This window comes from Alligator mississippiensis, chromosome 4 (genome assembly GCF_030867095.1).
Source record: "Alligator mississippiensis isolate rAllMis1 chromosome 4, rAllMis1, whole genome shotgun sequence".
Lineage (NCBI taxonomy): Eukaryota > Metazoa > Chordata > Crocodylia > Alligatoridae > Alligator > Alligator mississippiensis.
In genome coordinates this window covers 164,816,015-164,835,499 of record NC_081827.1, presented here as the reverse complement: position 1 = coordinate 164,835,499, position 19,485 = coordinate 164,816,015, and the positions used below count along the sequence as shown (strand labels likewise).

The 19,485-nt window shown below is 48.4% G+C and overlaps 1 protein-coding gene and 1 long non-coding RNA gene across 2 annotated transcripts in view; one reads left to right on the top strand and one right to left on the bottom strand.

Annotated features, from left to right (window-relative positions):
- Positions 1-12,767, bottom strand: part of LOC132250335 (uncharacterized) — a 23,030-nt gene extending 10,263 nt beyond the window's left edge. Inside the window, exons 1-2 of the long non-coding RNA XR_009462007.1 lie at positions 12,680-12,767; positions 4,322-7,134 (exon numbers count right to left, since the gene is read on the bottom strand). This is a non-coding gene — a long non-coding RNA (uncharacterized LOC132250335). The remainder of the gene's footprint in view (positions 1-4,321; positions 7,135-12,679) is intronic.
- Positions 7,133-19,485, top strand: CSF3 (colony stimulating factor 3). Its single transcript, XM_019482515.2, has 4 exons — positions 7,133-12,890; positions 15,295-15,402; positions 16,617-16,763; positions 17,167-19,485. The coding sequence occupies exons 1-4, from the start codon at positions 12,618-12,620 to the stop codon at positions 17,344-17,346; spliced, it is 708 nt and encodes a 235-aa protein (XP_019338060.1). The 5' UTR covers positions 7,133-12,617; the 3' UTR covers positions 17,347-19,485.

Sequence of the window (19,485 nt, the reverse complement as noted above, 5' to 3'; positions counted from 1 at the left end):
TCCCAGCAGCCTATGTGCATTTTGTGTTTCGTGGAGTGGTGGGGGGCTACTACTGTTTCACAGTGTGGGACTGAGGTAGTTCTAGGGCACTGGCATCCTAGGGCAGGATCAATATGATTTTAGACGAGGACAAACCTTCCTGAGAGCTGCTCTTGTGGTCCTTGCTCTCCTTTGTCATTGCTGTAATGGCTGAGGCAGCCCCATGCAGGGCTTCATGGGTAGAATTAGAGGAACCTTTTTTCCCGCAGACAAAAGAATATTCAAATCAACACCTTTGTCTGTTTCTTAAATACATTGGGTTAGACCAATGTATCCTTGTCTTTATTCACGAATTTGAAGGCTAGAGAGGCCTACACCAATCTTCTACCCTGACCTGCATAACACAGGCCAGGGAACCATGCCTGGAGTCCTGTGTCAGAGGATAGTGAAGGACCCTGATCCTTCCTGCAGGCTTTCTCTGCCACCAAGGGCACTGATGCTGCTTTCTTCATGGGTATATGAAATGCTAGCTGTATCTACAGGCCATTAGGCATGGGACCCAAATCTCTATGTGCAATAGACCCAAAACTGTCTCTGCACTGCTGAACAACTGGAGGGCTACAATGTGTGCCCTGAGAAGCTGCTCAGTAGCTGACTAGGTACCTTGAGGCTTCCTGTTAACTATAGACAGATCTGCTTGCATAGCCTGCCTCTGCTCACTTTATTTAGCATATCTGAGCTGAGTAGTGTGGGTCAACCCCACTCAGCTAGAAGGTCCTGCCTTACCTTGTTCAGCTCCATAAGTGCAAGGGGTATGTCCAGATCCAGGCTAGAGGAAGTACTATCCCAATACAACCAAGGGTTGTTTCCCAGCACTCCAGTGTCATTTCTGCATGCAACAGCAGATGGCACCATAAAGCTGGACCCAGGGAACCAGCATCATAATTTTAAATACCAGTACGCAGTGAGAGAAGAAATGAGTGTATTGTAGTCTGCCCTGGACCAGGACAAACACATATTTAATATCTAATCAGCAACTCAAAAGCCACAACACCCTTCAGCAAAGGCTGCCTACACTGTTTCTGTCCCATTGCAGATGATCACACTACCTTGCCATCTGTTGACAGCAATGGCGCAGGAAGGTAAGTAGGATCCATAAGTTTAGAAGAGACCCAGAAAGGCAGGGCACAGTGGTACCTTCAAGACTAACTGGGTCAGATGGGCATGTGCTTTCATAGGCAACAATCTACTCTGTCAGACGCAGGAGTTAGTTCCTTACTGCTGTTATGGTAGTGTCTACAATTGCAAAGTGGAATGGGACCCCAAGGCTCTTCCAGCTAAACCTTCACAGCTGCAGGAGTTACTCCTCCCAACCCATCCCAGAGAAAGGCAGATTTGGCCTCCTTTTGGAAGCCTCTGGTGAAGAGTCCGTGTTTTCCCTAGGCTGTTTGTTCCATTGTCCTGCTTCTCTTCATATTAGCAAGGCTTCTCTGAGATTTCTGCTGAGGTTTAAAGCCACAACTTCATGCCCTGCCCTCTGGAGCAAGGGAGGTCAATATGTCTCTGGTAGCCTTTCAAAGAACTGAAAACAGCTTCCATGTCCACTTATAGTTACCTTTTCTCTCAACTAAACAGACCTTCATCTAGGAGCCAAGCATGAACAAGGCAGTGCTGACCCAAAATGTAAGGAGTCCCTGCCTCTAAGCTACATAATCTACTACAATGATTCTCAGCCAGGGTGCTGCAGGTCTGCAAACTGTTAGGTGTGCAAACAAGTTGGCCTATATCCGACCTGCAGACCAATACCCCATGGTTGTCATCCACGTGGGAACAAATGACGCGGCCAGGGGCAACCCTGACTGCATTATGAAGGACTTGGAGGCTCTGGGGGCCAAGCTTAAGGAGATTGGGGCACAGGTGGTATTCTCCTCTTCTTCCGGTGAGTAGGTGGGGACGGCGACACGAGGCCTGCATTGGCAAGGTCAACCAGCACTTACAGAGGTGTCACCAGGCGGGCCTTGGGTTCCTAGATAATGACCCATGCTTTCGGGCAAGGGACTTGCTGGGGTGGGATGGGCTTCACCTCTCACCTAAAGGCAAGGCAATGCCTACACAGTCAGATGGATTGCAAATTGGCTGAAGGGTTGTACTCAGAGGGTGGTGGTAGATGGGTCATACTCGACCTGGGGGGAAGTGGGCAGCAGAGTCCCCCAGGCTCGGTCCTTGGGCCCGCACTGTTCAATTTCTTTATCAGCGATTTGGATGACGGGGTGAAAAGCAACCTGTTCAAATTTGCTGATACCAAAATTTGGGGTGAGGTGGGCACATTAGTAAGGAGGGAAAGACTGCAGAAAGACCTGGATAGGTTGCAGGGGTGGGCTAACAAAAACAGGATGCGTTTCAATACTGACAAGTGCAGGGTGCTGCACTTGGGCAGTAGTAACCAGCAGCACACTTATAAGATGGGAAACTCCCTTCTTGAGAGTGCAGAGGCAGAAAGGGATCTTGGAGTCATCACTGACTCCAAGATGAACATGGGCCGACAATGCGAGGTCACAGTCGGCAGGGCCAACCAGACCCTATCGTGCATCCACAAGTGCATCTCAAGTAGGGCCAAGAAGGTGATCCTCCCCCCTCTACGTGACACTGGTCAGGCCGCAGCTGGAGTACTGTGTCCAGTTCTGGGCACCCCACTTCAAGAGGGATGTGGACAACATTGAGAGGGTCCAGAGGAGGGCCACCTGCGTGATCCGGGGACAGCAGGGCAGACCCTACAATGAGAGGCTACAGGACCTGAACCTGTTCAGCCTTCACAAGAGAAGGCTGAGGGGGGACCTGGTGACCATCTATAAACTCACTAGGGGGGACCAGAAGGGTTTGGGGGAGACCTTGTTTCCCCTAGCGCCCCCCGGGATAACAAGGAATAACGGCCTCAAGTTGTTGGAGAGTAGGTTTAGATTAGACATCTGTAAGAACTACTTCACAGCTAGGGCAACTAGGATCTGGAACCAACTTCCAAGGGAAGTGGTGCTGGCTCCTACCCTGGGGGTCTTTAAGAGGCTCGATGCCTACCTGGCTGGAGTCATTTGAGCCCAGTTTTCCTCCTGCCCAGGCAGGGGGTCAGACTTGAAGATCTACAAGGTCCCTTCTGACCCTACTTCTATGATTCTATGAAGTCACAAGATAAAACCCAGAGATTTCCAGTAGGAACCCATAGTGTTAAATCCATTCTGCCCTGCTGTGGGCTTTCTGAGTTGCTTGCAACAGAAGAATTGTTCTATTACTTTTCTGTAGTCAAAAAACAAGTGAAAACTAAGAGCTGGTATTTTTGGGGTGGGAGGGGGTCTCCTGAGGTTGAGAACTACTAATCTAATAGAAGAGGGAGGGAGGCTAAGGGTAGGGAAAATGAGTGAAAGGAGCAACTGGGAACAGCTGCATGTGCTGTTCTCCCAGCACTTGATCCTAAAAATTGCACCTGCCAGCAGATCCAGGTACCAGTGATGCTGAGGACAGGTGACATCTGGGATCAGCATGAGGCCTCTGTAGGACTGTGACAACTGGAATGGCAACCTTGCATAGGCTCTGCTGTATGCAAGTCAGGGCCCTGTTCGCCTGATACAGACCACAGCCAAAGTCCCCTGCTCCTGCCTGCCTTTGTGCTGAGCTGCTGTCCATGGGAGTAATCAGCTCACCTACTTGCTGCATGGGTCACTCTTTGCTTTAATGTCCTTAGTGGGCCCAGCTCCTTGAGAGGCAGGAGCCTGGTCCCATCTCGGTCTCCTGTGGTGTGCGCTTACCAAATGGTGCCGCTAGAGGGAGCCACCTCACTAGTGAATGCCCCTCTGCATCATCATCTTCTGGCAAACTCCACTACACTGAGGCCAAGTTCTCGGTGCCAAGGCAAAATCCTCCTGTTGAGTGAAGGGACCAGGACATGGACGTACAGGGTGGAACAGTTCCAAGAAGACAGACCAAAAGTGAGATCCACTCCAGAAAATCCAACAGCCTGGTAAGCAGCCTGCACCCCTGCCACGTGGAAGACTGACTTGAATCTGAGTCTCCCACCTCGCAGGCGAGAGCCCTGATCCCCAGGGGCTGGTTAGCTTATGCATATGCATGCATGTACACACACACACACGTACATGGTTTTACTGTAAAGCAGAACAGGAAATCATTTCAATTCTTAAACCGTTCCAGAGGCTGGGAAAGCTATTTCCAACCTAACTCAGCTCCCCTCCACCTGCTCGTCCAGCCCTGAGCTCCCTTCACAGACACCTCAGCAGATGCCCCTTGGTGGCAGCCCATAGCTCCCCTGGCCCCACACACACACACACACACACACCTTTCCAAGGCTGCAACTCTTCACCAGATAAGGTTGGTGGCAAGTCATTCTCTGCCAAGCTGCCCCGAGCTGTACTGTGTTCTCAGGTGTGTTGGAGGCAGGCAGCAAACCGGAAAACCTGGGTGGTGAAATACCAGGGCAAGGTTAGGAAACAGTTATGCTGCTTCACTGAAATGGAACTTCCTATTTCAAACACACCAAAAAAGCCCCGCTTGCTCCTCGGGCTATGAAGAGATTGAAGAACAAAAGACAGGGAAGAATTACTCACCAGGTTGAAGTGTTGTGTACACAAAGACAATGGCAAGAACGTGAGGTCAGAATCTGTGTCCTCTGCCTGTCCTGGAATGGGGTGTGAGCCCCACACCTTCCCAGGCAGCCGTTCCAGGAAAGCCGCCACTTTGCTGGAGTTGTTACAGGAATCCAAGCAGCTGACTTAGCCTCTTCTGTGCACATGGAGACTCCAGTATGAAGCAGCACTGACAAACAATGACTCTATCATTCATAAAGCCCACTGCATTCAGACCAGAGCTGGAGTCCTGGGGATCGGGAGGGCGGTCAGTAAACCCACTAGATAATGTTTTGGGGAGCCTAAGGGAGATAGGTGTCAAACTCCCAGTGTGCTGCAAGCTCCTAACTCCAGCCCTGATCTGTGAAGGCTGGTCTGTGCATCCACTCTAGGTCTGAACTTCATATGAGAGTCTCTCACTACTGTGGTGAGCACAGAGGGGTCCCCCAGGGTAGCCAGTCTTGGGCTCTTGTCTCCTACTGCCCACCCACACACAACCCTGCAGAAACATGCACCAAGACTGTCATCCTCATTTTTATAGGGGAATTTGAGGCACGAGGAAAGGAAAGGTCATTCTTAGGGTCACAGGGCAGGTAAGTGGCAGAGCTGGGACTAGCACCCAAGTCTCCCAGTAATGGGAGGTCGGGGGGGCAACCAGGGGCACCAGCCCATGTGCTGCCCAGAGTGTAGAACTGCCTAATAATGCCTCTGCATTCTTCTGACACCCTATCTGGTCCCATACACTGGAAACAGGACCTGGGTTAGCCTAAGGGCCCCAAAATATCTCCAGATACTCCAGTATCCTCATAGAATCATAGACTCAGAGAAAATTGGAGTTGGAAGGGATGTCAGGTGGACATCTAGTCCAAGCCCCTGCTCAAAGCAGGACCATCCCCAACCAGATCATCCCAGCCAAGACTGTTTAGCCAGGTCTTAAAAACGTCTAAGGATGGAGATTTGACAACCTCTCTGGGTAACCTGTTCTTTACTTCCTAGTGAGAAAGTTTGGGGTTTTTAAAAATATCTAACCTAAACTTCCCTTGCTGCAACTTGAGACTGTTGCTCCTTGTTCTGTCATCTGCCACCACTGAGAACAGTCTCACTCCATCCTCTTTGGCACCACCCTTTCAGTAGCTGAAGGCTGCTACGAAACCCCCACCCCACCCTTCTCTAGAATAAATGAGCCCAATTCCCTCAGCTTCTCATAAGTCATGTGCCCCAGCCCCCTAACATTTTCACTGCCCTCTACTGGACTCTCTCCATTTTGTCCACATCCTTTCTGTCATTGGGGGCCCAAAACTGGACACACTACTCCAGATGTAGCCTCACCAGTGCCAAATAGAGGGGAATAATCACTTCCTTCAATATGATGGCAAGGCTCCTACTAATGCAGCCCAGTATACCATTAGCCTTCTTTACAAAAAAGGCACAGTATCGACTCATATGCAGCTTATTGTCTACTGTAACTCCCAGGTCCTATTCTGCAGAGCTGCTGTTTAGCCAGCTGGTCCCCAAACTGTACTGGTGCATGGGATTGCTTTGTCCTAAGTGCAGGACTTTGCACTTGACCTTACTGAACTGCATAGGAAGCTGCTCCTTTCTGTGCAAAGGCTGGAGGATCCGGAAAAAGTCTTCCCAGTAAAGTTTCAGTGAGCTGCAAATAGGGAAAAAACAAGCAGCAAGAATCAGGTGCCTGATTAGGTGCAATATGGGCCACAGCCACCAGGAGGACAAGGTCTCCCCCTCTACCCTATTGTATTTTGCACTGGTAGAACAAGTCTTCCCTGGCAGGGAAGTGTCCTGGGCAGTTGGGCTGGTGGTTAAATGCACGGAGCGGACCAAGAGGTGCCTGACATGCCCCAAGCAAAGTCTAACCAAAGAAAAATGCTCTGGCTGAGGGCAGAGGCAAAAGCAATACAGGCAGGGGAGTGATGGAGAAGCTAGAGGGATTCACAGGCTGGGGTTTTGCAGCAGCACAGGCCTTGCGACACCTCAGGGCTCAGAGACTTCTGAAGCTCCTCCACAACCCCACTGCCCCCAACCCACAGAGACAAGGCCAAGAAACAGAGAGAAGGCACAGGGCATGGAATTGCTCCAAACTCACCTCTACCACCCAGACCTACAGACAGGATGGCTGCCAAGCATTGCTCTGGGCTGCACAGCAGGTCCCCAGAGCAGGCCGAGGTTGATCTCTCAGGCAGGGACTGGGGGTCTACAATACATACTGTAGGCATGTAAGCAACTAGCCCAACATCCCCCCCAACCAAGGAATTTCATTTTAGTGGATCATTTTAAAGCAAATTAGCTCTCCCAGCAGGCGAATACTATACCCCAGGGGCATCTTCAGGGCTGAAGGTTTGTTACCATTGTACATGGAGACATCCAGACACTCCAGTGATGGGTGCTGCTGCATCCTGGGCTACCTGAGCAACAAATCATCTTCATCCCCCATTGTGGCCCTGCTGTTATCCTCACTGTACAGATGGCACTGACAGGCCAAGCGATTTGCCCAGGGTCACACAGGAAGCTGGGGGCAAAGAAAAGAAGGGGATACTGGGCTTCCAGTCTAGTGCCCTAAGCACCACATCCTGCTTCCTCTCCCTCCCAGAGAGGCTTGGACAGACCCAGCCAAGTGCTGAGACAACTGGATGCAGATGCATTGCCAAAGCGTGATCTCCACTACATGCAGTGCCTGGTATGCCATGCAGTTCCACTTGCAATTGGGCAGTGCCTGGAGCTAATTGAAAGAGCTGAGCCTTGTCCCAATGGGGAAATCTGAGAGAGAAGCCAGGATTTCTTAAACCAGGCTCATCTCCACCCAGAGGGCTCAGTCCTGTCCTCCATTACACCAAGGGAAATCAGGAGAAGCAAGGAAGAGGATTCAAGATGACCTTGGCCTGCAGGTTCCCATGCAACCTCAGCCCAGGACACAAATGTCTACTGTCTTCTGGGTTAAGATCACAAGATTTCTGCTCAGCTGCAGGACCCCACATGCAAGGGGGAGTCACAGAAAGACTAGCTCTCTCCCAGAAGGCATAGGCCCCAGGACAAAAGTAAACCTCAGCTGGAGCCATGAGGAACCTCCCCTATCCATGAGACCTCTAGACACAGAATGATCCATCTGGGAGACAGATGCCCCATCACCAGGGACAACTCAGCTGAGACTCAGACTCCAAAAATGTACTGCCAGGATCAGAACATGAAGTAAAACCAAGGTCCTGCCTCCTCTTACCCTGATGGGAGTGCCCTGTGTGCCCATGTTGGGTGGTACCAAAGGGCATCTATACATGAGCATGGAGGCTGCTCCAACACACTGGAATTCCAGCGCGGCACAGCAGACTTGATTAATTAAGGCCACTGGAGTATAGCAATTGCCAAGCTCCAGCTGCCTTCTAGGTCTCCTGTATCAGCGTCCCCATTGAATGAGCTTTAGGTCAAGTGCCCACACTGCCATTTTGAAGTGCTGGGACACTGATATAGGAAACACAGCGGTACTTTAATTAGAGTAGTTTTTGGAGCTGTTCTGATTAAAGCACCCCCACCCCTGGAGCACAACTAATAGTGCCCAAAAGGTCCATGGCTCTGGTTTGCTGGCAGCATGGTTCCAGCAAGGGTGCCAGCATGATTAGACGCAGGACAAGATTGGGCCCACACAAGAATGAGTGGGTCAGCAGGGACAGATTCGGGGGTATTGTTTCCAACACTCACACTTGGGGGCAAAGGACCCTGGCTCAAAGGTCTCTCTTATCCCATTGCCTTGTTAGCCATCCCTACCATCTGTTCCCTCATCACAGATGCAGGAAGTCTTCCTTCCAGAGAAGCTAAAACCCTGCTGTGACACCAAGAGAAGGACTGTGCTTACCCAGCACACAGGTCACACTTGACCTAAACTCCGCTTCTCCTTTGCCTTGGGATCATGCCTGTCCTGTGTCCCCTGCACCATCCATGCCCTTCCTGGGTACGTGGGCAGTTCCTTCCCCAGAAAGCACATGTGGGTTTACTCGCTCTGTTTGCATCACTGATTCATTTTTTTCTTCTTAAAATCCCCAAATAGTGAAAGCGGTCAGTGCTGCGACCTGACTCTGCGTCACCACTGGCCTTCCCCTAACCAGCCCACATGATCTTTCATTTTAGTGTCAAGGAAACTTGCGCAGCTGCTTCAGGGCGCACCTTCAAAAGCTTCGAAGTCCAATGGCCAGAGGAAGGATTTCACAACATCCTTCTTTTCCTTTTCAAAGCTCTGTTAGGTCTCATGGCTCAAAGCCGCACTGTGGAGAGAGGGAGTCCAGCCACCTGGGGCCTGAGGGAAGCTTAGAGATTCACAGGAGGTGAAATCCCCCATGCCAAAGCTCTGCAAATCATCACCCTCTTGAGCCTGACGCAGTGTGGTGCTGCCCCGCTGGTCCTCAGCAGAGAGATGAACACTCCTGAGCTGGTCTGGAGATCTGATGCTAATCAGATCACTGCAGAAAAACAAAGCAAGTTGTCCCTAACGAACACCTGCATTCTGTTGAACATCACTGGTGCCACCACTTCCCAAGAATGGACATCAAAAAGAGGGAGTAGAGCAGAGAATGGGGGTCCTGGCTTCCAACACAGCTTCCCCCCAGCCCACTAGGCTATAATTTGGCAGACAGAATCTCCAACAGAATTAGCACAAGAGGGTCTCAGACCTTCCTTTCCTGTGTCCTTGTGACAAAATTTGCATGTTCATTTCATTGAAATCTGACAGGCAGCACCATGAGCACTGCTGCTATGGCCTTGAACTTGCATCCTCTAGGCTGCCTTAGCACCTGCATCACCCCAGCCATGCTAGTCTGAAGATCATAAGAAAGTAGGGCTGGAAGGGGCCTCATGAGATCATCTAGTCTACCCCCTAATCCAGTCATCTAGTCCAGGCTGCTGGCAGTGGTAGCAGTGGCCAGGCCAGCAGCATGGAGGCTATTTTTATGCTCCCTTCCCCCAGAATTGTGCTGCTGTCTCAGACCTTGCCTCCCTTTCCACACTCATTTGTCCCTACCAGGGCTAGAAAGAAAGGGCCAGGTCAACAGCTGGTGTAAATCAGCCTGCACCCAATGCTCTGGGCCGCTATATATTTTATACGTAAGTGTGGAGCACAAGCATGGGAACTGGAGGGTGCTTTCCTTGGCATACTGAGGTTCAGGGAACCCATATTCTTAGCCCATATAGCCCGGAAAGGTCAAGTGAGTTGATCAAGACTGCATAGGGGAGTCAGTGCTGGAGCGGGATTAAAAGTTACGGGGCTTCTGGCTCCCTAGTGTATTCCCTGTCCTGCCGCACAGCAAGGGGTGCATGCCAGAACAGCAGCAATATAATCCCAGTTTCAATCCTCATGCTACGATGCTGTCAGATGAGTTTTACTTCCTATGCATTGATGTAGGTTACTTACTCAGCATCCCATTTCCTTGTTCCTCGGAAGATTGTGCCCTGAACTTGTGGTTAAAGAAACTGTGCCAAGACATTTTAAGTGAACCCAACTGACTCAGCTGTCACTGCCAGTTGGCTGTGCTTGCACCCCTGCTCTGTAAATCCCAGAGGCTAAAGATTTGGTCCCTTCCCCCTCTGGGAGTCACTCAGCTGGTACAGGAAAAGCAGCCAGTCCTGGAAATGCAGGTAGAGATTTCCCCATTAGCATGCCAAAATCATTACCCTGAGGCTGTAGGAAAAACTGACATCAGATCCACATCCATCAGTTTGGGAAATAATTGCACTGCTGTCTGTTGGTGCAAGGGCAATCTCTTGGAGGTCAAGTCTGGATCATGCCCATCAGGTTCTTGCGTGATATGAGTAACATCGCTGAAGAGCACTTCAGTATCTGTCTTTCCCCATGGGAGACCGATCCCCATCTAAGCAGCAGCAGAACAAGAGGGTGATTGGGGTTCAAGGCCCTGGCATGCAACGTCAGACACTGTGGTTCAGTTCCCTGTGGCACCCATATGACAGCACTCCAAGCTGAGAGTAGGGCTGCAGTGTGCCAGGTGTAGCAGGTCCACACAGGGTGAAATTGAGTGTGAGATCAGTAGCAAGACTCACGTTGATGTCTAAGGGGCCAGAGAGTCACTTGCACCAACAGACAGCCTCTGCCCCAGAAATCACTGTCTATGCAAACAAGGGTGGGAGGTGAAACAGGGCTGCCACACACTTAGCCTGTGATTCCAGGCAATTATTCCAGTATTTGGAAGACCAAAATGAGATGTTTTAAAGGGACCTGATTTTCCAGAAGCCAGGTGCATAGTACTGTGGGAAAATCACAGCCCCCATAATAAGGGACTTCAAATAGGCCATGTGAAATAATTTATCCCTTAGAGAGTCCCATGCCTCAGTTTCTCTGTCTGTGGATAACAAACCTACTTCATAGGGATGTGCTCATAGTGAGTAAGATCCACAGCCTGCATGCCACAGTGAAGGCCTCCAAATCTGTGGCAGAGAGATATACCAGGAAACAATGGCAGGTAACTAAAGGTAATTGTAGGTGCAGCATATGACGCAGGAAAGAATGTCATTGGTTCTGCTCGAGTTTAAAGCAATAAGGAAAGTGCAACATAAAGGTTATTTCACCTCCTCCTTCATGATCTGCTGATAGCACTAAACTAACAAATCCCTAATTCTTAAGATGCTTGAGAAGAAAGACACTATTCAAGCCCAGTAATAAAAAAGAATCTAAAAAACAGGAATTAAATCAGCAAGTAAGTAAACACACATACTGAAGGCCAGGTGGAACACTTAGAAGGCACCTGCATCCCATTGAGTCCCATTTATTTGGTTGGGTGCCATTTTATTGCTAGGTCAGAACTCTTAAGTTGAAATTGGGAAGTGGATTTTGTAAGCAAACCACACCCTGATCAGTTCTGAGACATCATTTCATCTCCCAAATTAATCTTTGATGGGAATGAAGGAAGTGGCTGATATTTTGGGGAGCAGCTTTTTTAGGGTGGCCTGAAAGGGCAATAACAATCGATTAATTACACAAAAGGAGGGAGCAACTCTCAGACACTACAAGAAAAGAAGAAAAAAGAAAAAAAAGAAAAAAAAAAAACAAAACAGTCCAGGGCTGTCCCAGAGGAATTACAAAATAACAAAATTTTTGCTAAAGAAAAATCTAAATGAAAAACAAATGATCCCCACAAATTAAAATTCCTAATATGTTATTTTCAGAAAAATGTATTTGCATATTCACTGATTAGTAATAATTGCCTCATCTTATTACATCAGCGTGAATTCCCTGAGTCTCCTATAAATATCATAATCAATTGGAGTCTCACAGCATTCACGAACAAAAAGGACTGGTGCAGCCCTGCGTCTGTCTTACACCCTTTCCCAGCGCACCGTCATAAAACAAGTGGGAGGAGATACCAAAAGGCTTTCAGGCACTAGAATGAATCCTCTGAGAAGTAAGTATAAGCTCTTCACCCGACAGCAACAGAAATCATAGGCACCATTTCCTAGTTGCAAACTGCTTGGATTTACTATATGCAAGGGGTCTGGTAAGTTTATTTTTGGGACTAGCAACTCCTGGGTTGACTTCTGGGGGAGGCTTGGATAGTTTTTACGATTTAAAAAACATTTTTTCTCCCCCCTCCTCCCTTCCTTTTCTATTTACAATCAGGAAAATTATGCCAGTAAGGATAAAAAAAGTCTAAGAGATGTACAGTTTATGCAGGCAGGAAGTACCTTCTGAATATACATAGCAAGGGGTGTTTCACTCTCAAAAAACTTTTAGAGTTCTGAGCATCAGAAAATAGAGGGGATTTAAACCAACTGGCTGATGTGATTTTAACTAAAAGAGCTTTGATATGTAACTGCATTTTGTTAAACTAAGATCCTTGAGTAGGAATGTGTTAGAAATATTACATGGGAACACCTCCCCTTGAAGGTTCTTCAGGGTGGGGACTGTCTCTTACTGTGTAGATGTACAGCACCTGGTACATTGGGTCCAATCTCTTTCGGGGCTGCCTGTTGTTACTGTCATACTGACATGATCTCATCTGAATGAACAGTGAGATCACTTTTCTATCTCTGTATTCTGCACCTCTGGATTCTTCAGCACTTACCCAACTCACGTTGCTTCTCTCTCTCCTCTCCTCATCTCCAGCTATTCCATCCTTGCTGTTGAGCACCCTGCTGTGCTTGAAATACATCATGCTGCATGCAGCTCCCCTGTCGGAGTTCTCAGGGGACCAGGGATTCCAGCTGTTTCTGCAGAAGAACTTGGAATTCACTCGCAAGATCAAAATGGATGTTGAGACCGTGCGGCAGCACATGGTGAGTAGTTAGACAACCTGGGAAGAGAAGTGCTAAGAGCAGTCAGGGGCTGCTGGTGTAGAGGTGATAAAATGTAACCAGAGATTGGTCTCCAGAATTGAAGGAAGAGAAGTGGTGGGAGCAGAGAGATGCAGGGACTTGCTGGTATCTAATGAGGAGATAGACATGCACCCACTGCTAGCAACTGGGATTTATGTGACAAGTTTCTGGGGGCTGCTGTGACCTCGACAGGTAGTTGCTTCCCTTAGAGCAGCAGCCTGGAGAGCACTTGGCTATGAGAAGTGCAGAAACTCAAAGTTCACTGTCTTGTCTCCAGCTCCAAAAGTGGAGTTCCCTCCCTCTGACATTCCAGCTCCCAAAAGCTTCACCTCAGCAGACAATCTCAGCCCCAGGCTTAGGGACAGATTGACAGACAGAATCCTACATAGGACGGGCTTTCCCTATAGCTATGTCCCAACTCTTGATAAGTCTAGAGAGAGGGTGTGTTGGGGGAACTGAAATTAGCAGCAGGCACAAACTGTGCTGGGAGATAACTCAGCAGAGAGCTGGCCTGATCATCCCCCAGGGACAAAGTCTGACCAGCTCCCCCTCCCACTAGCTGGCAGAGTCACTAACAAGGGACCTTCTGATCCAGGAATCAACCAACCTTCAGCCACTTTCCAGTGCCTTGCTAAAATAGACAGCAGGTACCTTCTCCTCCCCCAAACCAAGCATTAGAGATAAAAGAGTCCCTTCCCCTCCAGGAGGTGACCCAGGCTAATGCTTATCCCAAACAAGCATCTGCTCAGAGGGCTTGGAGGTCCTCCCAGCTGCTTAGGAGGAAAAGCTGTCTGCTCAGCTACTGCCAACTGCAACCATCCAACTTTCCTTTGTTCTCCTCCCTGCTTCCTACAGCCCCACAGCTGCCTGCTGCACTTAGCATAGCAGGATCTTCAGCAGAGGGAATTATTAATCTCTCTTCCCCATGACTTTTGGCGTGGTCCTCTAACAGCTTTGGCACATCCCCAGCCTCCTACAAGCAGTCCCATCCAGAACTACTCTGGGAATCATGTGGTTTCAAGATCAGACTTCTCAGATCTTATTCAAAACAACAGCTGCCGATTCCAAATTCAACTGGACTTGACCAGTGATATGCACTGGCAAGGCCTCTGTCCCACTGAATCTGAAGGGGTGTGTTTCCTGTAGATTATAGCATGTGCCTCACAGCAGTTCAAACTCTGGGGCAGGTATTCTTAGCTGAGTTGTTAGTGAATTTAATTGCTTTGGTCCAGTTTCCAAGGTCTTGCAGGACACTACTGGCTAATCTATGCTGCTGTGTTCCTCTCTCCTTTCCTGGCATTCTCAGGGCTGTGCCAAAGGAAAGGCCAACACCGAAGTCAGAACAGAGACTGCTCGGAAAATGCTGTAGGGAAAGCTCTGGAGGGAGCGAAGGGTTTTGTTTGAGACTGCAGGCTATTTAGATTGCAAGTCTCCCATGTACACACAGCTATGAACTTTTTGTTTATGGAGGGGGTTGCCACTGGAATGAGGCAGCAAGTGAGTGACAACTGCACATAGCTCAGAAAGGGTCAACCAGGAAGCAGCTTGAAAACCCTGAAGAATGTCAGGCTTTCCCTGGGTAAGAGATCCCCAACCCCCACTTCTGCAAACACTACTCACTACATGGCCCACTGACTTCAATAAATCAAATTACTCACCTGAGTGTCTGCAGGATTGGGGCTGTAATCAAGAACCCACATAGGCCAGCTATACAGTATAAAGTGAGTCAGCTTGGCTGCAATTCCACCCAGGGAATATTACAATGCTAGATAAAAGGCATTAAATTCTATTATTCATTGCATGAAGCTGTTGCCAATCTTCCATTTATGCAACAGGAGTTGCAATGCATCTGTGTGACATGGTTATATCACTTGAGGGCCAGAGCAATAGTACTGAAGTCTCTGATGAAATGTGATGAGCCGTTATGATTATGACCTGTCCAAATGTCTGCCTTTGGGCTCTAAGAGGTCTTTCCCTATTACCTGGCTAAACATACACAGGTTTAGTGCATCTTTAGATTTCTGTCTTGGGCAGTTATCTGGCCCTTGTTATTATAGTTTTTAAAGCTGTTTCCAGCCTTTCGTGTATTAAAGCAATAGTGCTGTTATCCTGAGGCAAAATGACCTGACCTAGAACTCTATAGAGCCAACAAAGAGGGACAACCAGTGTCTCCAGAGCCAAAGCAAGTCCCCTAACCATTGGGTGTCCCTTCTTCTGTGTGTGGCTCCTTTGCCTAGCTTTAGAAAGGAGGTGGGGGGCATGGCAAAAACTGTGAAGAACCATGCAGATTCCCAATGAGCTGCACTCCAACCATGGGGCTTTGCCCTCCCACCTGATCATATCTTTTCTTTTTGTCCCACCACAGTGCGATAACTTTCAACTCTGCAAGGAGGAGGAGCTCATGCTTGTCAAGCAGAACCTCAACATCTTCCAGCCATCACTGAATCAGTGTCTGAGCAAGCCCTTCCAAGTGGTGAGTGACTAGAGCAATGAATCTCAACTGGGGTGCCTGGAGATCCTTTCAGGGGTGCCATACAATGTCAGCACTGTTAGTAATGCAAACGTGATTCACAAGAGAAATCCAATGTTAAAGTAAGAATCCAGAGTGTTAAAACCATTTGGCCCTACTGTGGTCCTTCTGAATTCTTTACAACAAAAAAATTGCTTTGTTATTTTTCCATAGGCAAAAAATGAGCGAAAGCTAAGAACTGGTATTTTCCGAGGGGTGCCTCAAGTCTGAGGAAGGGGGTTGAGTCAAACGTGGGATGCCTTGAGTCTAAAAATATTGAGAACCACTGGACTAGAGCCACCCTGGTGTGGGGATGGGAGCAATCCCAGGATTATGTCCTAACTAAGGGCCTGATCCGTGTCTCAGTGAAAGGGGCAGGATCTCAGCCCCTGATGACTTCAATGTGCTACAAGTCCAAGTGCAAGATTAGCTCCTGCACATTCCATTCCAGGGCTCAAATGCAATGAACTCTCAGCGTTGGCTCAACCCTGGTTTCTGCAGAAGGGCCGGGCCCACTCCTGGTTTCTACAGAAAGCCCTTTTGCTTTGTTGGGTGTCTGACAGCACAAAACCCAAATGCCTCTTGAGTAGCAGTTGCCAAAATTGTTGCTAACTGCTGCTTCCAGCTCAGCTGGGGCCACTGGGGGAGGGTTTCACTTTTGAAGCAATCCCTAAAAATCCCAGCCAAATACAGCTGGATGGGGGCAGGCTGCTGGAAGAAGGGGAATCATGTTCCTCAAAGCACAGAATGGTGTTGTAATATGACTCAACACTTCCTTGGTCTTGGCAATACCCAGCGCCCACGGAAGTGGGGAAGCAGTTCCATGTGGGAGGGAGAGGTCCATGGCAGGTCTGTTCACATTTTCCAGCCCTCCTCTAAGCACCTGTGGACTGCAAGTGAGAGGAGTTCTCAACCACAAGAAAACAGTGGGGAAGCACCCCATGCTCCTCACTGCACTGAGCTAAAGGAACACAGGGATTGTGGGGAGCAGGCACAGGCCTGTTTGAAGGCACTGCTACCAAACCCCAACCAGACCACAGCAACTTACAGTCCACCCCTTCAGTGCTGGATGGAGTGTTGAGTGGTCATTCACTGCACTCACCAGGATAAGATGCTCAGAAACCTTGATGCCATCCAGGTCCCTGCAGCATTTAAAGAGTTAATGGTCTTCCCCATAGGATGTCTGCTTCAGCCAAATACGGGAGGGACTCCAGACCTACCACGGCTACCTCTCCACCATTGCCCAGCTCCTGCCCGGTCACTCCACTCAAGTGGAAGGCCTTCAACTGGATACCTCCAATCTCTCCACCAATATCCAACAGCAGGTGAGTAGCATTACTTGCTCCTCTACTAAGCAAAGAGTTGCCACCATGGTGCCCTGTGCATGTACGGAGCAGCCCAGCTGGGCGCAGCCCTACAGCAGGTACAAACCCAACACTGCTGGCCATAACTCTGCAGGTGTGTACCAATGATAGAGGCAGCCTGTGTATCACGTGGAGACTAAATCTGCCTGTTCTCAAGTCAGGCCTGGAGCCATTAGCTCACCCTGCCAGCAGCCCTGCTGTCAGCTTCAGTTTCCCAGATCTGTCAGTGGCCCATCCCAAGTCACTGGAAGTCTACTGGCTTCAATTCATCTTGGACCAAGTGCCGACTTCTCCTAGCATGCCAGAAGCTGGCTCTGGTGGGCTAAGAGTGCTTGTCCTGACGCTGCTCCTTTCTCACCCACAGATAGAGGCTCTCGGACTGAACATGGGGATGGTGACATACCCCAAGGAGGAAGGCCAAGGCACCCTCCTCACCTTCTCATCCCAGTTCTACCAGCAAGCCGGAGGATACATCATCCTTGCCAACTTCCAGCTCTTCCTGGACCTTGCCTACCGGGTGCTGCGTCACCTCATCATGCCATAACGAGGCACAAGGCACTCCACCCATGGGGAGGCACTGCTCTCATTGGCATCACAGCACCTTCCCCAAGGAGTAGCTGCAGATTCTGAAATCTAAAGGGCACATTTACAAATAGAAGTTTCCTAATACAGGAGCTGGGCGGACTGGGGAAGCATTTAGGGCACTCTATTCTCAGGAAGATTCTCTAGTCCTTCAACATCAAAACCTTCTTTCCACCTCAAACTGTCACAGTGACAACTTAGCCTCTTCCTTGTTTATTGGCTGGATGGTCTTGCCACCCTTGTTTGAACAAGGACAAAACCCAGTGCCTGCCTATATGCTCCTACCCTGGTTACTATTTCTGAGGCATGTATGGTCCTACTTTACCCTTATTTATTTCTCATTCCCAAGCCATACTGGTGCCTCCTGGCACACAGTCCCAAGACTAACCCCCATTGGATCCAGCTACCCAGCATATTTAATATTTATCATTATTTAATATTTATGCAGCTTTTAGAACTCAGAGGTGATGCATTTAAATCTGGGGGCTATTTTTAAGGTTAAAAAAAATCATTCTGAGTCTTGGGTGTTGGCACCAAACATGTTGCAGCATCAGGAAGCCTAGATACAAGGCAAACAGCTGCACTTGGGCTGCGATTCCTGCATATTTTTATATGTGCACAGTGTAGGTACTGTTTAATATTTAAACAAGTGAGTATCCCCATAATGGAGGTTTTTGCTGTTTGGGAGCTGGACTGAGCACGGAACTGGGAGTCAGGGGCTCCTGGACTTTAGGGCCAGCTAGACACAGGCTCCTTGTAGGCCACAAATTGTACTGCAGTTTCCCCATCTGTAAAATGGGGGTGCTACTGTTTACCTGCTTCGCCGATGTGTTGCGAGGCTTACATGGTTAATGTTTGAAAAAGGGGCGATATGAAGAGTGAGAAGGTAGGATGGGAAAGGGACTGGGGTGGAGGGGGGGTGGGCTCTTTAGTGAGATCTCAGCCCCAAGGAAGGGCAGGCTCTGCACTCTGCAGACTCTCACTGACCTCCCCAAATCTGAGATCTACCCAGCCCCCTCTGCAAGCTCAACCACTTTCCTCCTTGTTACTGCTTCTGTCCTTGCCACAACACAAACCAACATTTTAGCACAATGCTGTAAAAGAAGTTGGAGTGAGCACAGAATGGAGCTGTGGGGTTTGGGGTTTACTTCCCAACTCTGCCATGGATGAGCTGCATGCACTTCAGCATGTCACAGGAACATGGGAGTGGAAGAGAATCATCCAGGTGACTGAGTTCAGATCCCTCTTTGTGCCTTACTTTAATATGGAGAGAATTTCCTTCCTCAGTGGCTGAAGACACTTTAAAGGATATTTCCCTTTGTTGGTTGTGGTTGGAGCAGGGACAGGATCAGTCAATGCTGTTTTTATTACAAGTACATTTACACAAGCTGCAATTATTAGTTAAAAGGCTTGCCAAGAGATGAGATGGTAACAGGCACCATAATTGTGGTGCATATGTAATTTCACCTTCATTAAAACTAGGCAGCCTTTTTGTAACTTTTTTTTTTTTTTTTTACAAGTGTACAATCCAATATTCTTTATAACTCTCACAAACTATTTATTGTTTCCTTTCACTATAAACTAATTATTTTATTTATTATAATTTATTTACATGAGTCTTTATTCCTGTTGCATACCACCATCCCTTTCCGTTGGGTTAATCCAGAATTCCACTAGATTGGAACGACTCCTAAACTCTATTCACATCCAAACTGGAGTCATTCAGATTGGATTGTGCTGGAGAGGTTTATGTTGCTCGAATGTTTTCAATGTGTCACTGCCTCACAGGGCACAAGCATGTGGATACACATGGGACTATACTGGATTGTACTACTCTCCAAACCATCAGTGCACCCAGATGAAGAAGGAAAACCCCTGAATGTTTGCAGTTTTGTTTAAAAGCATAGTTTTCATTGACCAATTAAAAAAAAAATTATCAGAATTTTAAACTTAGCCAAATGACAGGTGGAATGTATTATTTTGTAACTGTCTGTTTATATAATATATATTTTACATTTTTCTATTTATTGTTATGCACAGACCAAATCCACTGTATTTTTTTTATTTAAAAAAACTAAGGAAATAAAGATATTTTTGTTGC

Excerpts from the sequence above, each read along its gene's own strand:
- CSF3 (XM_019482515.2), top strand. The coding sequence starts at position 12,618 with ATGAACAGTGAGATCACTTTTCTATCTCTGTATTCTGCACCTCTGGAT. Across the intron at positions 12,891-15,294 it reads AGACCGTGCGGCAGCACATG|TGCGATAACTTTCAACTCTG; the intron begins GTGAGTAGTTAG and ends GTCCCACCACAG. Across the intron at positions 15,403-16,616 it reads TGAGCAAGCCCTTCCAAGTG|GATGTCTGCTTCAGCCAAAT; the intron begins GTGAGTGACTAG and ends TCTTCCCCATAG.